We start from the raw sequence: 17,831 nt of genomic DNA on the forward strand, positions 1-17,831 counted from the left end.
AAAAACCAAAATTATGAAACAAAAATTATAAAAAGCAATTATAAAAAAAACCCAAAAACTATGAACAAAAAATTATGAAAAAAAATTATGAAAAAGCAACTATGAAAAAAAAATATGAAAAACACGAATTATGAAAGATTATAAAAAACAATTATAAAAAAACCAAAATTATGAAAAAAATAATGAAAAAAAATTGTGAAAAAAAAATTATGAAAAAAAAATAAAAAGCAATTACAAAAAAATTATGAAAAAAAAATAAAAAGCAATTACAAAAAAATAATAAAAAAAAACCAAAAATTACGAAAAAAATATTAACAAAATAAAAAAAAAAATTATGGAAAAAAAAAATTATGAAAGAAAAATTATGAAAAAACCAATATGAAAAAAAATTAAAAAAAGAGCTATACAACAAAATTATAAAAAACAATTATAAAAAAATAATCTAAACAAACCAAAAATTATGAAAAAACAATATAAAAAAAAAATTATTAAAAAAAATTTTAAAACATTAATTATGACATAACATGAAAAAAAATAAAAAAAAATTATAAAAATAATTAAAAAAAAAATAATTATAAAATAACAAAAATTATTTTTTTTTTTTTTTTTTTTTTTTATTATTATTTACATTGTAACTAGTTAATAAATTATAAACTAACGAACAATTTGGATTTATTTTTGTACAATACAACTAAATTTAAAAATACTCTGCATCAGGCTTGCAGGGAAATGGGCTACTGCGTGAGTTGGTGCGGTTTTTTTCGTTTCAGCCTTTCTTTCCATTTAACGGGGTCAATTAGGGCTGAGGCTTCGCTATTTACATGGTGGCGTAGTCTTTCCATATGAGACTTAGCGTTGATGTTGATCGAAGTGGCAACTGATTCGATGCCAAGGTCGCGTTCGATATCGGTGTTACGGACGTACCAAGGTGCATTAACAGCGCATCGTAGTACCTTATTTTGGAATCTTTGTATGGATTTTATGTTGGTTGAGCTTGAGCAGCCCCATAGCTGGATCCCATATGTCCAAATTGGTTTAAGCACCTGCTTATATAAAAGAATTTTATTGTATAGGGATAAGGCTGATTGGTTGCCCATAAGCCAGTACATATTTCTAAATCTGATATCTAACTCTTCTCTTTTCTTTTTAACGTGAGCATTCCATCTAAGCTTGGTATCTAGTGTCATACCTAAGTATTTGGCGGTGTTGTGATGCGGGATTTGTACGCCGTTTATATGTAGTGGCAGATATTTGATTTTCTTCTGTGTGAAGTCTAAATGAACCGATTTTGTTTCGTTTAGTTTTATGCGCCATTTAATGGTCCACTCGGAGATTTTATTTAAATAAATTTGAAGGTTTTTGATTGAGTCAATCTGAGTTTCTCCTACCGATAAGATGGCTGTGTCGTCAGCAAAAGTTGCGGTGGAGCAATTTATGTCAATAGGTAGATCACACGTAAAAAGAATATAAAGAATGGGCCCCAGCACGCTGCCCTGTGGGACGCCAGCTTTAATTTCCTTAAGTTCGGAATATGTGTCTTCGTATTTTATTCGGAAAAAACGATCGGATAAGTACGATTTTAGAACATTAAAATATTGTATTGGTAGAAGCGCATTTATTTTGTTGAGGAGCCCAATGTGGCAAACTTTGTCAAAGGCTTTAGACACGTCGAGAAAGACAGCAGAGCACACCTTTTTTTCCTCAAAGGCGTTTTCAATGATGCGAGTAATTCTGTGCACTTGATCGATGGTAGAATGTTTTGTGCGAAAACCAAATTGATGCACTGGTATTATATTTCTTTGCTTAATAATTATGTTGAGACGTTTGGCTAAAAGCTTTTCCATCAGTTTTGATATAATTGGTAGGAGCGAGATAGGCCGATAAGATGTGACATCATGCGCTGGCTTCCCTGGTTTATTAAACATAATTATTTCAGCAGTTTTCCAATATATTGAGATATGGTGCAATTTGAATGTGGCGTTCATTATTTCAGTAAACCTAGATATCGTGCATTGAGGAAGTTGTTTTAAAATTTCAGCAGTAATAAGATCATACCCAGGCGCTTTTTTTGATTTTAGTTTATTTATTTCACCAAGCAATTCGGAATCCGTAACAAGGGGAATTTCGGCATCAGTTTCATAGGTAAGTGGCTGCATTCCGGCTATCCTCGACGTGTCATATGGCTTAAAGATGCCCTCGAGGTACTCAGCAAAAACATTAGCTTTTTCTTTACTGCTTTTGGCCCAAGAACCGTCTTCTTTTTTGATTGGTGGGTACTGTGTTACTGGCTGTGAAAAGTTTTTTGTACATTTCCAGAGCGAGTAATCAGTGCTGCGTTCGTTCGATAAGCTCTTTAGATACGTACTCAGAGATCTGTTTTTAAAATCTTTTATTTTCCTGGAAATTTCTTTCGTAATTTTATTTAGTCGTTTTTTGTCGGAGGGAGATCTTGTTTGCTGCCATCGTCTTCGTATTTTGCGTTTTTCTGCGACCATATCTTTAATATCTTTGGTATATTTATGACCTGATGTGACAAACTTTTTTTCCGAAGTGCTACTCCAGGCTGCCAGTTGTATAAGGTTAGATAATCTTAATATTTCATCATCTAAATCGGAAGTGTTGGTAATTTCTACATTGTGATTATCCGCGGTTAAAACGTTCCTAAAATATTCCCAATCCGTACATTTATTTGTTAGCGTAAATGGCAATTTCTTGATAAGCGCATTTTCATATAATGTTAATAAAATTGGAGAATGATCCGAGTTCATATCCAACCCGCTTTCTATGCTGATATAATTAGCTGATATTTTTTTGGCAATGAAAAAATCGATTAGGTCGGGTATTTTTTGTGAATCCGTTGGCCAGTATGTTGGAGTCCCAGTAGAAAATGTTATACATCCAGTCTGTTGAAGAGCTTTGCATAATTCTCTACCTTTTGTAGTGGTTAATCTCGAGCCCCAGTGTGTGTGCTTCGCATTGAAGTCACCGCCCATTAAAAATCGGTTGTCGTGACTATTAATTAGCTCTATGTATTGGTCGCATTTGATCTGATGTTTTGGGGGACTGTAAACTGCAGTGACTGATAAATTCCTATCACTCTCCACTGTTATGGTTATTGCTTGAAATTCAGGTATAGAGATGCTGCCTTCTTCGTAATGCTTTATATTGTTTCTTATAATAATAGCAGCGCCTCCTCGTGCGGCGTTGTTTGGGTGAATTGAATGGTATGTATTGTAGTTTTTGAATTTGATATATGACTGCTTGGTAAAGTGCGTCTCGGATATTAGGCAGATGTCGATTTTTTCGGTTTCTAAAATCATTTCCAGCTCGCTTTGATGTTTAAACAAGCCGTTTGCATTCCATAGCATTATTTTTAAAAATTTAGTCATTTTTATTCAACTAGGTGTAGTGTTTTTTCGATCTTCTGCAATCTCTTTTCTAGTGCAGTCATATACTCGTTTTGTGTCGTTATTTTTTCCAATATTTGTTGTAGTATGTTAGCGTTTTCCGAGTGATTGTTTCCTTTTACTACCTGTGAGAATGTGGGTCTTTTAAGTGGTGTAGTATTGTTTTGCAAAATTGGTTTGCTGGTAAGGTTATTTGGGTAGCTACCTATAATATTTTTATTTATATTTTTGCCTTGAGTACTATTTATATTATTTTTTATTTTTGAGCCAGCTCGTTGATCACGTATCTTTTGTAGTTCTTTGGCAACAACACATCCCCTGTAGTTCGCAGGATGGGACTCACCACAATTGCAGCATTTTGGTTGTTGTTGTTCAAGCTTTGTGCATTCAATCGTTTTATGCTTCCCTGCGCATTTGACACACCTTGGTTGTTTGCCACAGTAGTTTTGCGTGTGCCCATACGCCTGGCATGATTTGCATTGCGGTATGAGTTTTGATTGCCTCACTGCTTCTATAGTAACAACAGAGTGTAAGATAGTTTTTACTTCATGTATTTTCTTAATGTTTTCACTGGAATCAAACGTAAGGAGAAACATATCTAAAGGTTCTTTAGTTTTCCATTTCAATTTATTGACTGCGCTGATGGCTTTAAGTCCTTGTTTTTGAAGATTTGATATTATTTCTCCTGGATCACTCGTATGATGCAAGTTCTTTACCATCACCTTAATCGGCCGGGCTTGCTTGTTTTCATATGTATACCAAGATAGGTTTTTATTGGTCAGCATTTTTGTCAGGTTTCTATAGTCATCAGGATCTGATGCATTGATTTTGTAAGTATTATTGTTTAGAAGTTTAATAAGAAACTCTTTTTTCATTTCCTTTTTCGCAATATTAAAAATTTGTTGGTAATCGCATTCTCCAGATATCATTATTGGTGGAGGTCGTGGGATTTTCTTCTCTTTTTGCTCAAAGGATGCTTTTGCAGTCACTTTTGAGTTAGAAGCCTGTATTTCAGGTGATACTTCAGCCTTCCTTTTCTTACTTGGCCTTTTTTTTAGGATCCAATCCGTCTCTCGTGCAAGTTCTTCTTCATCCGTTTCATATTGTACGTTAGTATCATTTTTTTTAGGAGGTGTACTATTTTTTTTAAGGTTTTTATTTTCTGTTTTGAGTAAATCTAATTCATTCTTTAACTCCATGCACATTTTTTCCATATTTTTTAACTGGTTAGCTTGTTGGCTTATTATGTTTTGATAGTGGATTAAGTTATTTGCCATAATTTCATGGTTTTTCGCTAGTTGGCCACCTCCGGGTGGAGGCGTTCGTTGCATAATTTATGTAATTCGTAGTGTGCGCTGGGATATATGTATGTTTAAACACTTATCTACTAACACAGCACTTTGGGTTCGAAGTTTAGTCGGTATAGTAGATACCTTTTCGTTGAGTCGGTAATGCAGTTAACGATGACAGCTGTTCTTTCGACCCACGAGATTGTTTGTTTACGTGATTGTTTACACTCTCTATAGCGGGTTTTTTTTTTTTTGTTTTTTTTTTTTTTTATTGTAATGTTTTTTTTTTTTTTTTGTTTTGTTTTTTGTTTTTTTGTTTCTCTCTCTTCTATTGTTCTTTGTTTTCGTGTTTAGTCTACCGTACAATAATATATGTACATATATGCACAGCGAAACTAAAAACGCATGAATATGTATTTTGCTAATCACAAGTTTTGTTCACATGTACATATGTGTGTATATCAATAATCACAGGCTCAATATGTCACCATTAAAATGGTTAAAAGTCACCAACGATATTAATACACTTAAAAACTGCGGAGCGAAATCAAAACACGTCTGTTTCCTCCAAATGCCGAAAATAATTAACAAACAAAATAAATAACAAATAAACAAAAATTATGAAAAAACAATTATGAAAACAAAAAAATATTTAAAAAAAATTATGAAAAAACATGTATGAAAAAAAAAATTTGGAAAAAAAATATGAAAAAACAAAATTATGGAGAAAAAATTATGAAAAAAATTATAAAAAAAATGAAAAAAATTATTAAAAAAAATTATTAAAAATATTAGAAAAAAAATTATGAAAAAAACCAAAAATTATGAAAAAAATTATAAAAAAAATTATGAAAAAACAAATATTATGAAAAAAAAATTATGAAAAATATTATAAAAAAAATTATGAAAACAAAAATTATGAAAAAACAAATATTATTAAAAGAAAAATTATGAAAAAAACAGATTATGCAAAAAAAATTATAAAAATATAATTATAAAAAAACCAAAATTATGAAACAAAAATTATAAAAAGCAATTATAAAAAAAACCCAAAAATTATGAACAAAAAATTAATATATGAAAAAGCAATTATGAAAAAAAAATATGAAAAACACGAATTATGAAAGATTATAAAAAACAATTATAAAAAAACCAAAATTATGAAAAAAATAATGAAAAAAAAATTGTGAAAAAAAAATTATGAAAAAAAAATAAAAAGCAATTACAAAAAAATTATGAAAAAAAAATAAAAAGCAATTACAAAAAAATTATGAAAAAAAAATAAAAAGCAATTACAAAAAAATAATAAAAAAAAACCAAAAATTACGAAAAAAATATTAACAAAATAAAAAAAAAAATTATGGAAAAAAAAATTATGAAAGAAAAATTATGAAAAAACCAATATGAAAAAAAATTAAAAAAAGAGCTATACAACAAAATTATAAAAAACAATTATAAAAAAATAATCTAAACAAACCAAAAATTATGAAAAAACAATATAAAAAAAAAATTATTAAAAAAAATTTTAAAACATTAATTATGACATAACATGAAAAAAAATAAAAAAAAATTATAAAAATAATTAAAAAAAAAATAATTATAAAATAACAAAAATTATGAAAAAACAATTATGAAAACAAAAAAATATTTAAAAAAAATTATGCAAAAACATGTATGAAAAAAAAAATTTGGAAAAAAAATATGAAAAAACAAAATTATGGAGAAAAAATTATAAAAAAAAAATTTAAAAAAAACATAAAAAAAATTATGAAAATAAAATTCTGAAAAAAAAATATTAAAAAAAAATTATAAAAAAACTTTATGGAAACAAATTACGAAAAGAAAGTTATAAAAAAATTCTGAAAAAAAAATTATGAAAAAAATTATTAAAAAACAACTATTAAAAATCAAAAATTGTGAAACAACAAATTTATGAAAACAAAATTATCAAAAAAAAAATTATGAAAAAACAATTATGAAAAAACCTTTACGAAAAAAATAAATTATGAAAAAAATAAATGATGAAAAAATAATTATAAAACATTATAAAAAACAATTATAAAAAAAATAATTATAAAAAAACGAAAATTATGAAAAAAAAAACAAAATTATGAAAACAATATAATGAAAAAAAAGTAAAAAAAAAATTATAAAACAATATTATAAAAAACATTTATAAAACAAAAAAAAATTATAAACAAAACATTTTTAGTATTATGAAAAAAACTATGAAAAAAAAATATAAAAAAAATTACGAAAACAAAAATTATAAAAAACAAAAAATCTGAAAAAAAATTATAAAAAAAAAAATTCTTAAAAATATTTAAAAACAAATATAAAAACAAAAATTAAAAAACAATTATAAAAAAAAAAACAATTGAAAAAACAAAATTATGAAAAAAAAAATTATGAAAAAAAATTATGAAAAAAAACTATGAAAAAAAATTATAAAAAAAAATTACGAAAACAAAAATTAAAAAAAACAAAAAATCTGAAAAAAAATTATAAAAAAAAATTACGAAAACAAAAATTAAAAAAAACAAAAAATCTGAAAAAAAATTATTAAAAAACAATTCTTAAAAATATTTAAAAAAATATAAAAACAAAAATTAAAAAACAATTATAAAAAAAAAACAATTGAAAAAACAAAATTATGAGAAAAAAAAATTATGAAAAAAAAATTTTCTAAAAAAATTATGAAAAAAAATTATGGAAAAACTAAATTATAAAAACAAAATTTTCAAAAAAAAATTACAAAAAAAATTATGAAAAAAACTTTATGAAAACAAATTACGAAAAGAAAGTTTTAAAAAACTTCTGAAAAAAAAATTATGAAAAAAAATATTAAAAATCAAAAATTGTGAAAAAACAAATTTATGAAAACAAAATTATCAAAAAAAAATTATAAAAAAACAATTATGAAAAAAAAATTATGAAAAAAATAAATGATGAAAAAATAATTATAAAGCATTATAAAAAACAATTATAAAAAAATAATTATAAAAAAACGAAAATTGTGAAACATTATAAAAAACAATTATAAAAAAAATAATTATAAAAAAACGAAAATTATGAAAAAAAACAAAATTATGAAAACAATATAATGAAAAAAAAAGTAAAAAAAAAATTATAAAACAATATTATAAAAAACATTTATAAAACAAAAAAAAATTATAAACAAAACATTTTTAGTATTATGAAAAAAACTATGAAAAAAAAATATAAAAAAAATTACGAAAACAAAAATTATAAAAAACAAAAAATCTGAAAAAAAATTATAAAAAAAAAATTCTTAAAAATATTAAAAAAAAAATATAAAAACAAAAATTAAAAAACAATTATAAAAAAAACCTTTTAAAAAAAAATTATGAAAAAAATATATGAAAAAACTTTATGAAAATAAAAATTATGAAAAAACAAAATTATGAAAAAAAAAATTATGAAAAAAGTTACGGAAAAACAAAATTATAAAAAACAAAATTTTCAAAAAAAAATTAGAAAAAAAATTATGTAAAAAAATTATGAAAAAAAAATTATAAAAAAAATTATAAAAAAATAGAACAAAGAATAGAATTTGAAGCAATTATTCTGCAGCCAATAGCTCGCGTTAGAAGATTTATTTAAACAAAATTGCAAAAATACACAGGTTTCAACATAAAATTTTTTATAAAAATTTCGCAAAATTAATTCACTTCGTCAAATTCTTCGCTTTTTTTTTTGCAAATTAATGACCGCAACAGCAGTTTAATCCGTTTTATTTTATATACAATTTCTTAGTGTAATTTTCTTTTATTACGTTATCAATTTTTATGTGTTACAGACTACTTAAATAAAATCTTACAAATAAAAAAGTGAAACGAGACATATAATAAAGGAGTTCTGAATGTGCATATGTAATCAAATAATATAACGGTACGTTTTACATGTTTCATACCAGTCAATACAAAAAAAAGAAGAGCGTAAATTGACATAGGAAAACCAATTAAAAAATGCCGGCGCTTCGTCTTAACGAAAGGCATTATAACTGGTTATTGGGAAAAGAATACATTTTTCTTATAAGAAACTAAAAAATATTCGTAGTAGCAAGTAAAAAACTGTTTTTTCTTTGGACATAGATATTGTATATAAAAGCCAAATATTTCATTATATTATAAATAGATTAAATTAGACTAAATAGAAGTACATACAAAAGTTCTTTTACTAGTGAAAATTATATTTTACAAAGCAATACAAACCGATATTAAAAACACAAAAAAAAAACCTTGAAAAAATAAAGTAAATTAACAAAATAATCAGTTTAATTTTAGTAAATACGCAGTGTTCAGTGTTCAGCTAAACGTTCTCTTAATGCAGTCATACTACTAATGTTGTTGTTGTAGCAGCAAAAACATTCCCCATACATGTACGAGGAGTGACACTCCTTAACCGGATATATAGTAAATCCAGGTCGTACCAGTAACGTATAACCGACTGTCGGCGGAACAGTCATACTACCAATCAACTTTATTTAGAACACCACAGCTAATTTCCGTTGAATACATTGCGTGCACGATGAATTGTAGTTTATGTGCGCAACCCCATTGAAACCAAACTCTATGCCACTCTTCAGTCTTTGCTTAGCTGTGGTTTTAGGCATTAATCTTCCAGCGTAAAGTTGGATAATTGCAAATGTTGCAAATTGTTGCGCGCCTCAAAGTACGCCGTGTCGGTGGGATTTTCAGGCGTTGGCACAAAAGGCGGCTCCTCGTTTTCGATATTCTTCCAATCTATGGACTCGAAGAAACGCATTTGCTGCACCTCCTTTGCTGCCGGACGCAACGTGGGATCGATTGTAAGCAGTAAATCGACTGCTTCAACTGCTTCAGCGGACAAAGCTTCATCACCCTCTGGCCATTCAATATCTAAAAAAAAGGAAACAATTATTTAGAAGTAAAATTAAATAATTTATTTTTATTTTTTTGGCTCATTTACTTTTATTCAGAATGTTGTCGAAAACTTTTTGTGGTGTTTCATCGTTGAAGGGCGGCAAACCCGTCAAGAATTCGTAAAAGCAAACGCCGAGTGCCCACCAATCAACAGCCGGTCCGTGTCCTTGACGCAACAATAATTCGGGTGCCAAGTAATCGGGTGTGCCGAGTATACGTTCGGTGGACTGCCGACCAACGCCACGCCGCACCGACTTTGGCGTGCGGAAGGGTGTATTAATACGTTTCGGCGTTTGGTGTACATTATTGCCCAAATTGATGGGTGACATGGTAAGATCATCAGCTGGCATTTTTAAATATTGCACATTCGATGCCTTCTCAGCCGCTTGCTCCGATTTTTTCATCTCCATCGATATTGGCAACGCAAAGCGTGTTGATTTGAGTTTTCCCAACAAGCCACCATCACGATGAGGCAGCTTTTGGGATGACACAGGTGTCGAAAAGACAACATTTGTGACATGCTCACTGAGAGTCTGTGGCATCTCATCGTCCGAAAGCGAGCGCACTTTCAGCACACCACTAATTGCTTTACGCTTTTTCGGCGTGCTGCTGCCAATGTCAAGAATATCGATCTCTTGTGTGAGGCCGGTGCTGCCACAGTTAGATACCGAATTGGAGCCGTCACCTTCCAGACTTGGCGAGTTCTCAGAACGATTGAGAAGATTTAGCTTGCGTTTCATGCCCCTAAAAATTAATAAACGAAAATTTTAAATAAAATTGATATGTTTGCTTTGTGCATAAAAACCTCATGAATTCGGGACGTTTGAAATTTTTCGATAGATTGCGAAATGGCGAACGCATACTGTTGGCTTCGCTCGTAATGTTCGTGTTGTAACTGTATAATGAAAGTATGAAAAACACAGTGCGTTTTAAGATATTTTTGATTTTGAAAATATTTTTTTTTTTTGCAACGCATACCTTCGCGAATAGTCTGAGCAACCTGTATCGTTCTTCGAAATGCACATATTGTCCGCCTTGTCTAGTGAGCCTGTGGTGGTGTTAATCTGCGAAATGGAATAGTCACTCTTACGACTGGATACCCCGGAGTCCTCTGTGCCTTTTGAAATACGCAAACGCTGTGTTCCAAAAAAATCCGTGTTATTTTGGTGCATAATTTAAAGTTAAGAAATTTAATGGTGCAGTAAAAAAATTAGAATAAACTTTTCCACTTGGAAAATTTAACATAGAAAAATTGCATGCAATAGCCATAGAAAGCGAATAAGAGATTGTGTTATAACGAATAGGAGATTGTGTTATAAGAAACATTTAGTATATTTTATTGTCTATCCCTTTACCACATCCAGTACAAAACACACACCACTTAACAAGGCACCTCATCATATACAATAAACACCGAAAGGTGTGGAATTTTTCATCGAATACGAATAAGTAAAAAAATTTAGTTAATTTCGTTTTTAATCTCACATTTAATCCCCAGTCCAAAATACCACACAAACAAACAAACAAAAAACATACGCTTACACACCTCATCCATCGAAGGTTTTCGAACTATGCTAAACTCAAATGAATCTCCTTCTTGATCACTCTGCTCCTGCACCTTAATTAAAACCTTTTTCTCTTTGAGACTATCTTTAAATAGTGTATTATGTTCCTGCTTGTAAAAGTGTATACAAAAATAAAAATTCATTTTCCTCATACGGCATTTTATATTAAATTAAACTGCTTACATTGCAATTCACTCTAACAGCAGTAGCAGCGCCGTTCATTTCCTTACTAATGTCCACAAACCCGACGTGACGCGTATGCGTAGGTGCATTTGCACTGACACTTGCTTCATTGTTACTTGCCTCTGTTGATGTGCACGTGTAATAGGAGGAATTACTGTCGGTCAATTGCGTCTACAAAATCGAAAGCATAGTAATTCATTTAACTTCTCCTAAAAACAAAAACATTTTACTGCTCAAAATTACTTTGGTGGGGCATGTGTGCGTAACAGAAACATTTATCTCTTCTACCGAAAAGAACGGAGAGACTCCAGATATTTTACTATCACTAGCTCGTTCTGCTTCATTCAAAGAAGTATCGGCCTCACTATCCGAGGATTCAGTCATATCTAAAATAAATAAATATTTTTCAATATAGCGCATCATGAAAATTATCACACTTTTTACGGCGTCTATTCATAGCATTCATCAGGTTTGAAGTGCCAGTTCCACATTCCATTTTCTTCTCCGAACCAAAAGATAAATGCGAAGTCAGCGAGAGCAACTGGCCCGGTGTTCGTGTATTTAAGGTAGGCGAACTGTTTAATAGATCAGATATTTCCAAATCTGAAACTTGTAGTTATGCAATTAGCAAATTTTCTCATAGTATTCACCTTAAATACGCTCGCAAATACAACAAATATTTATAGTTTACCTCTTCTGTTGTCAATTTTGCTTAACCCGAAATCGGTCAATTTTACATGGCCAGCTGCCGATAGCAGCATATTGTCCGGCTTTATATCGCGATGCACAATGCCATGCTCATGTAAATATTGCAATGCTAGCGCAACTTCCGCCACATAAAAACGCGCCACTGCTTCGTCAAAGTAGCCATACATGGTAAGCAGCGACTTGAGATCACCACCCACCATGTACTCCATCACTAAATATACGCACGCTAGCGATTGTAGTGAGTAAAATAGACTGACGCAAAATGGACTACGTGACAACGCCAATGCATTTCGTTCTGTAATAACTTGCGATACCATGTTTTTATTTATCATCTCCGATTTGCGCATCACTTTGATGGCGTACAATTTGTTGGGATCATTGTTTTTGTAACCCAAAAACACCTTTCCAAATGCTCCACGACTAATGGGTTTGATAATTACAAAGTCGTTGATTGTTGGGAGCTGAAAGAAGAAGTCAGTCATAAGTTATAATATCCGCATGTAAATGAGATTTCTCTAGAACATGAATAATTGCCAACATTATTAAGTATTTGGCAGTGACTTATCCAAAGCGCACTTTAAACCATCAGTAGTTACAAAAACAATAAAGCCACAGTGTGTTCGCCAAGTAACTGCACTTTACGATCATATCAGTAAAAGTTCTCGCTATTTCACAATTATCAATTTAATGTAAACCAATTAAGAACGCACTGCTTTGTTCAAATTAAATAAATACCTTAGTACATGTTTGATTCTCCGGCTTTGTTGTTAGAATATTTATTTTATCTAAAAGGTGTTCCCCATCGAGTACCATTGACGATTTTTTAGGTGTCTTATAATCGCATTGGTGGTACTGCACAGTTGCAGTCCCCTCTTTTTCCATGACACGAGCATATGATGTTCCAGATGAATTTTTGCCGTACATATATTTTGTACTTCTCAAACAAAATCGAAATATGAAAATTTAATATAGACTTCTTTTGAGCTTTTGCTTAATTGATTGACTTATAACATATCTGATAAAATATCTTTCAAAATTCGAGCGAACGTTGAAAATGATGAAAATGAATTTGACATAACTGCCAATGTAGTGCTGCCAAGTTGCAGATTTACAAATAGAAAGGAAATTTTAAGGGATATTTTACAATGCGGCCACACTTGCTAAATTCTTAAATCATTACAAAAAAATTTCAAAGAAGTTGAAATTGTGAGCCCGAAAGGACATTTAAGTACAACTAATTCTCTTTTACACGATATTTTTTCTCCGAATTTGATTTAACAAGAGTTAAAAAGAAAAACCAACTTTGTTCTTCTCACGCATTTTATAGTTTTAACACGATTTTCAATATTTTATCAATTTTTCTTAAATCTCATAGCACAAATAGAGTGAGATTTTACGCCGCATGTACGACGCTTTTAAATTAGTGTCAGTAAAAGTCTCTTAGACTCGGTAGATTTTGCTCTCGCCGTTTAATAATTTATTTATGTTAATATAATAATGACATAAAATGTGTAAGCACGAAATAAATTCTTAAGTGAACTCTAAAAAGAATTTTTAATATTGTTTTCACCTAATTTGCTCTTTACACTCACTTTTTTTTTTTTTACTTACAACGTATTTAAACGTGTAAAATGAGAATTAGATGTATATTAGATATACTTTTAGTATAAAAGGAATTTTGCAAGGAAGTTGCAAGAGCTGACTGTAATTTTAACAAGAAAATTGCTCTTGATTATATTTGAATTGGGCAAAAAAACTAATTATATATGCAAAATGTGAAAAAAGTCCTTTTGTCAAGCTTGTCGAGTAAATTGTCATAGAAAAGCACTAAATATGCGTCTTCGTATTATTTTTTATTTTACACATTTGAAAAGGTTATTAATAAAAATTTGAATTTTTGTGAAGGTGCGAAAATATTTAAGGTGTTCGCAGTGCCTTACAAAATATTTACGTCAATGTTTTGTAGCTTTTTATAATAAAAATATGTACTACTTATTCTATATTTATTGTCATATTTGGATCGCGATCATCAGTATTTCACCTACACAGCCAATATTGCAGTCCAAATATTACGATATTAATCAATTCATAGAAGGTTAGCCCAATAGAGCTATAGTACTTTTACATGTGTTTTGTTTTTGTGTAGTCGTTCAAATTTCAATGAGAATGTAAACAAGGAAATACGGCAAAAACAAATAGCAGGACACTTTGAATTCCAATCAGTAAATTCACCTTGGAAAAAACCAAGTAATTTACCAAAGCGAATTCACCTTATGTGAATTTGCCTTGCATGATAATTTTGTAAAATCATGGCAGAGGTGCATTAAAAGTGATTTATTTGATTAAACGATTTGTTGAATTTGAGGTTGAATGTGAAAAAATTGCTCACTCCGTTTACACTAGGCGATTTTCATTTAAACGGTAATCAGGTATTTAGTAAGTGAAACGAAGATAAAACGCGAAATAATAACACCCGATTTAATGCTCTTGAAATTCCAAAAACTTTATGATAAGGATTTTATTGATTTTATTATATATTATAGTATTACAATAAAAGGCCTTATGTCCCACCTGAGATGATAGGAATTGAGAGGAAAATACAAGTAATAACAATCATTACCTATAACTTTAATCTCAAAATCGGCGCACACATACAACAGAATGAAAACGTCCATCATTGTTCGAAGAACAGTTTTTATCAGATTTTTTATATTAGTTTTGGAGAAATAAATCCATTATTTTTGTCTAAAATGTTTGTGCAAATAATTTACAACTGTTTAATGATCGATCTTTAGCTCCTGGCCTATACTTCGTCTACTAACTTGTCAGTCCACTTCAATTATTTCTGTGATTTTGTCGACATTATCGACAATTTCTTTAACATCATAAATCCCTGAACGGAATCGACGAAACCAAAATTGCACGTTAAATAGCTGTTCGGCCGCAGTATCGACACTATAAACATCATTCACAATTCCAGCGACCTGGCTTACATTTTCCCCTTTATCAAAGAAAAACTGTAAAATGTACGGAATTTTCTCCTTATTGAATTCCATTGTTAACAGCCCGTAATTTACAACTAAAAAAACAGCAAAACAAAATTTTTGTGTGAAATGTAACCTTGATTACTTACATAAACTTTAAATTGTTTAATCGATACTTTACGAGATATCGATCACTGCAGCCATATACCGAAGAAATACTGGATTTCTTTTTCCTCAAATGATTACGTTTTTGTTGGCGTCCAACTGTCACTTTGCTCTCCAAATTTTTATTTGATGGATAATTTTTTAACTCTATCAAACGCCTACTTCCTAAAATTAGGAATAATTACTACGAATGTCAACTTGTTGGCCCATATTTTCAAACTACGCGCCAGAAATTGGCAACGCTATTTTTCTCAAATATTGAAACCGCGAAGCAGTGGTTACGAGAAATTAGTGAACGGGCAATGACATCGATGGCCTGTGCTCCACAATAAACAACTACCTTACCGACCTTTCTCGCTTTTTCACTGCGAGGAGTCTCCAACTTTCCCCCACTAAGTCCACAGCGAACGTCCTTATCACCTGGACAAAGGAGGTCAAACTGCCTCTCAAGATAAAAGTCGATGACACACCAATTCCGATGGTAAACAATCCCAAACCTTCCTCAGTTAGCTCTCCTTCTCTGCGCACACAATCGCAATTGCCACTAAAGTCCAAAATCGCAACAAGGTTCTCAAATCGCTTGCCGGCAGCACTTGGGACAAAGACAAAGAGTTCTTGCTATCGACATTTAAGGCAAGACCGTTTCTAAACTACGCTGCGCCTGTCTGATCACCTGAAACTAGTGACACGCAGTGGATAAAGCTCCAGATTTGCCAAAACACTGCCATTCGGACAGCGACGGGTTGCCTCCTGATGTCCCCAATACAACCCTACTGGACCCCACCCATTGCAGATGAAGAGATCCAGCTTCCCCGTGAGACCTGCGTAACAATGGCACAATTACGTTCTGGATATTGTAGCAGGTTCAACTCCTACTTATCCAGAATTGACCCCGACATATGTACGTAACTTATGTCCGGCATGTGAAGGCACTCCGCACGGCACTAACTACCTTTACACATGCCCTTTAAAATCCACTCATGTAACACCCCTCTCCCTCTGGACCCAACCTGTCGAAACAGCATGTTTCCTGGGCCCAAAATTACAGAAAACGCTCGAAATGGAATCGTCCTTGATATTTGTTGCTGCAGTTTGAAATCTACTACATATAATATTATTTTTAGCAGTCTCTGGAATATCCAAAGGATCGGAGTAGTCTCTTAGAAAATGCTTCTAAACTTTCTCATGACTTTTTAGGCTGCTTTGGTGTATTAAATAAGCAGAAAAAAATGAAAAATTATATAAGAATTATTGTTGTCTGACAATCAGCTGTTTCGGATTTAACTTCGGACCTCGCGTAGTTTTCATTACACCTCAAACTAATTTGTACGGACGATTTTTGTAACAAATTGGTACACAAATATTTATTTTACTTTTCCACGATTCTTTATCCTATAATAATATATGCTCATACAGCTCATCGTCGTAGGTTCATCGCCGTCAAGAACGTGCAAAGGTCCAGAAATCTTCCGCAGAATCTTTCTCTCAAACAGTAAGGGATGCCTCATCGGATATTGTCATCGTCCAAGCTTCTGCGCTATGGGTTAGGACATCATGCCCATGAGCCTTATTGGGTGTTTGTTTTGTTCTGAATACTTACAGTTATATTATCAGGTCAGTCCATAAGTTCGTGCGTTTTTTAAAGGTGGTTTTAAAATTAATAAAAAATATGTATTTATTAATCAATACAGTATTCCCCGCTTATATGCACCCCGGTTATAAGCATTTCCCGGTTATGAGCACCCAATTCTTTCTCAACTTTTGTAATTTTCCCGTTCATAAGCACTGAATAAAAAAAAAATATTGTAAATCCTCTACTACACGTTTTGAATTTATTTGGCTTTTAACTCTATTTAAAAGCACTGTGTCAATAATTTTACCAATCATACTTTTATCGATTTTATTCATAAATTTAACTAGCATTTTACTAGGGATGTGTGCCCCTAGTTTCTTGTTGAGTATGTACAATTGTGGGGGACTAAAACCCCCACATATGCTTTTTATTTTATATTAACACTCTTTATTTGTGATGTTTAATTCAAGGCAGTTAAAATAAAACTAATAACTTACAAAGGAACTCTAGTTTTTATATGTCTTGTCGTTTGCAAGAACGCTTCTCGAATGATCTCTTTCTTAGAACGCATAACGACGTTAAAATTAAATTGAATAATGAATAAAAATGAATAATGAATTCAGTGTGGCCAAAAGGATAGGTATAGGTGTGTTCCCGTACGACACTTTCAGCTGTGTTCCCACACAATGTAAACAATGAGCACGCGAACAAGTTTAACGTATGGGCAAAAAAAGGCAATTCTTTTGAGAACTGAAAAACACAAATAAAAATGAACTTTGTGTAAAATATAAATGTTCACGATCAACTACGAAAAAGACAGTTTGGCCGTAAAATGTAACTCGGGAAATATACGTAGGAAGCGGAATAGGTGCAGCAATTCGTCCGAGATAGATATAGCGGTAACAATTTGGTTCAACCAAATGCGTGCGTGTGGCGTTGTCATATCTGGGAACATGGTGAAAGAAACGGCAACGCAATTGTCTATTAAAGTGAATAAGAATTTCAATGCCACCACCGGATGGTTATGGTGCT

The 17,831-nt window shown here is 30.8% G+C and overlaps 1 protein-coding gene across 4 annotated transcripts; it reads right to left on the reverse strand.

Annotated features, from left to right (window-relative positions):
* Positions 1–8,269: 8,269 nt before the first annotated feature.
* On the reverse strand, positions 8,270–13,162 carry LOC128855719 (serine/threonine-protein kinase greatwall). Of its 4 annotated transcripts, none has more exons than XM_054090863.1 (10): positions 12,813–13,162; positions 12,061–12,538; positions 11,814–11,972; positions 11,613–11,755; positions 11,370–11,540; positions 11,168–11,296; positions 10,600–10,757; positions 10,427–10,516; positions 9,668–10,365; positions 8,270–9,597 (listed from the first exon to the last, which is right to left on the reverse strand). In XM_054090863.1, the coding sequence occupies exons 1-10, from the start codon at positions 12,999–13,001 to the stop codon at positions 9,332–9,334; spliced, it is 2,481 nt and encodes an 826-aa protein (XP_053946838.1). In that variant the 5' UTR covers positions 13,002–13,162; the 3' UTR covers positions 8,270–9,331. The 4 variants fall into 4 exon arrangements, with proteins under 4 accessions (XP_053946838.1, XP_053946837.1, XP_053946836.1 ...); XM_054090862.1 differs by having other exon boundaries at positions 11,168–11,293; positions 11,814–11,978; XM_054090861.1 differs by having other exon boundaries at positions 11,814–11,978.
* Between the last annotated feature and the right edge of the window lie 4,669 nt (positions 13,163–17,831).

Source organism: Anastrepha ludens, chromosome 2 (genome assembly GCF_028408465.1).
Source record: "Anastrepha ludens isolate Willacy chromosome 2, idAnaLude1.1, whole genome shotgun sequence".
In the NCBI taxonomy this organism is placed as follows: Eukaryota; Metazoa; Arthropoda; class Insecta; order Diptera; family Tephritidae; genus Anastrepha; species Anastrepha ludens.

Excerpts from the sequence above, each read along its gene's own strand:
- LOC128855719 (XM_054090861.1), bottom strand. The coding sequence starts at position 13,001 with ATGTACGGCAAAAATTCATCTGGAACATCATATGCTCGTGTCATGGAA. Across the intron at positions 11,756-11,813 it reads GAATGCTATGAATAGACGCC|ATATGACTGAATCCTCGGAT; the intron begins GTAAAAAGTGTG and ends TATTTATTTTAG. Across the intron at positions 11,541-11,612 it reads CGCACACATGCCCCACCAAA|ACGCAATTGACCGACAGTAA; the intron begins GTAATTTTGAGC and ends TCGATTTTGTAG.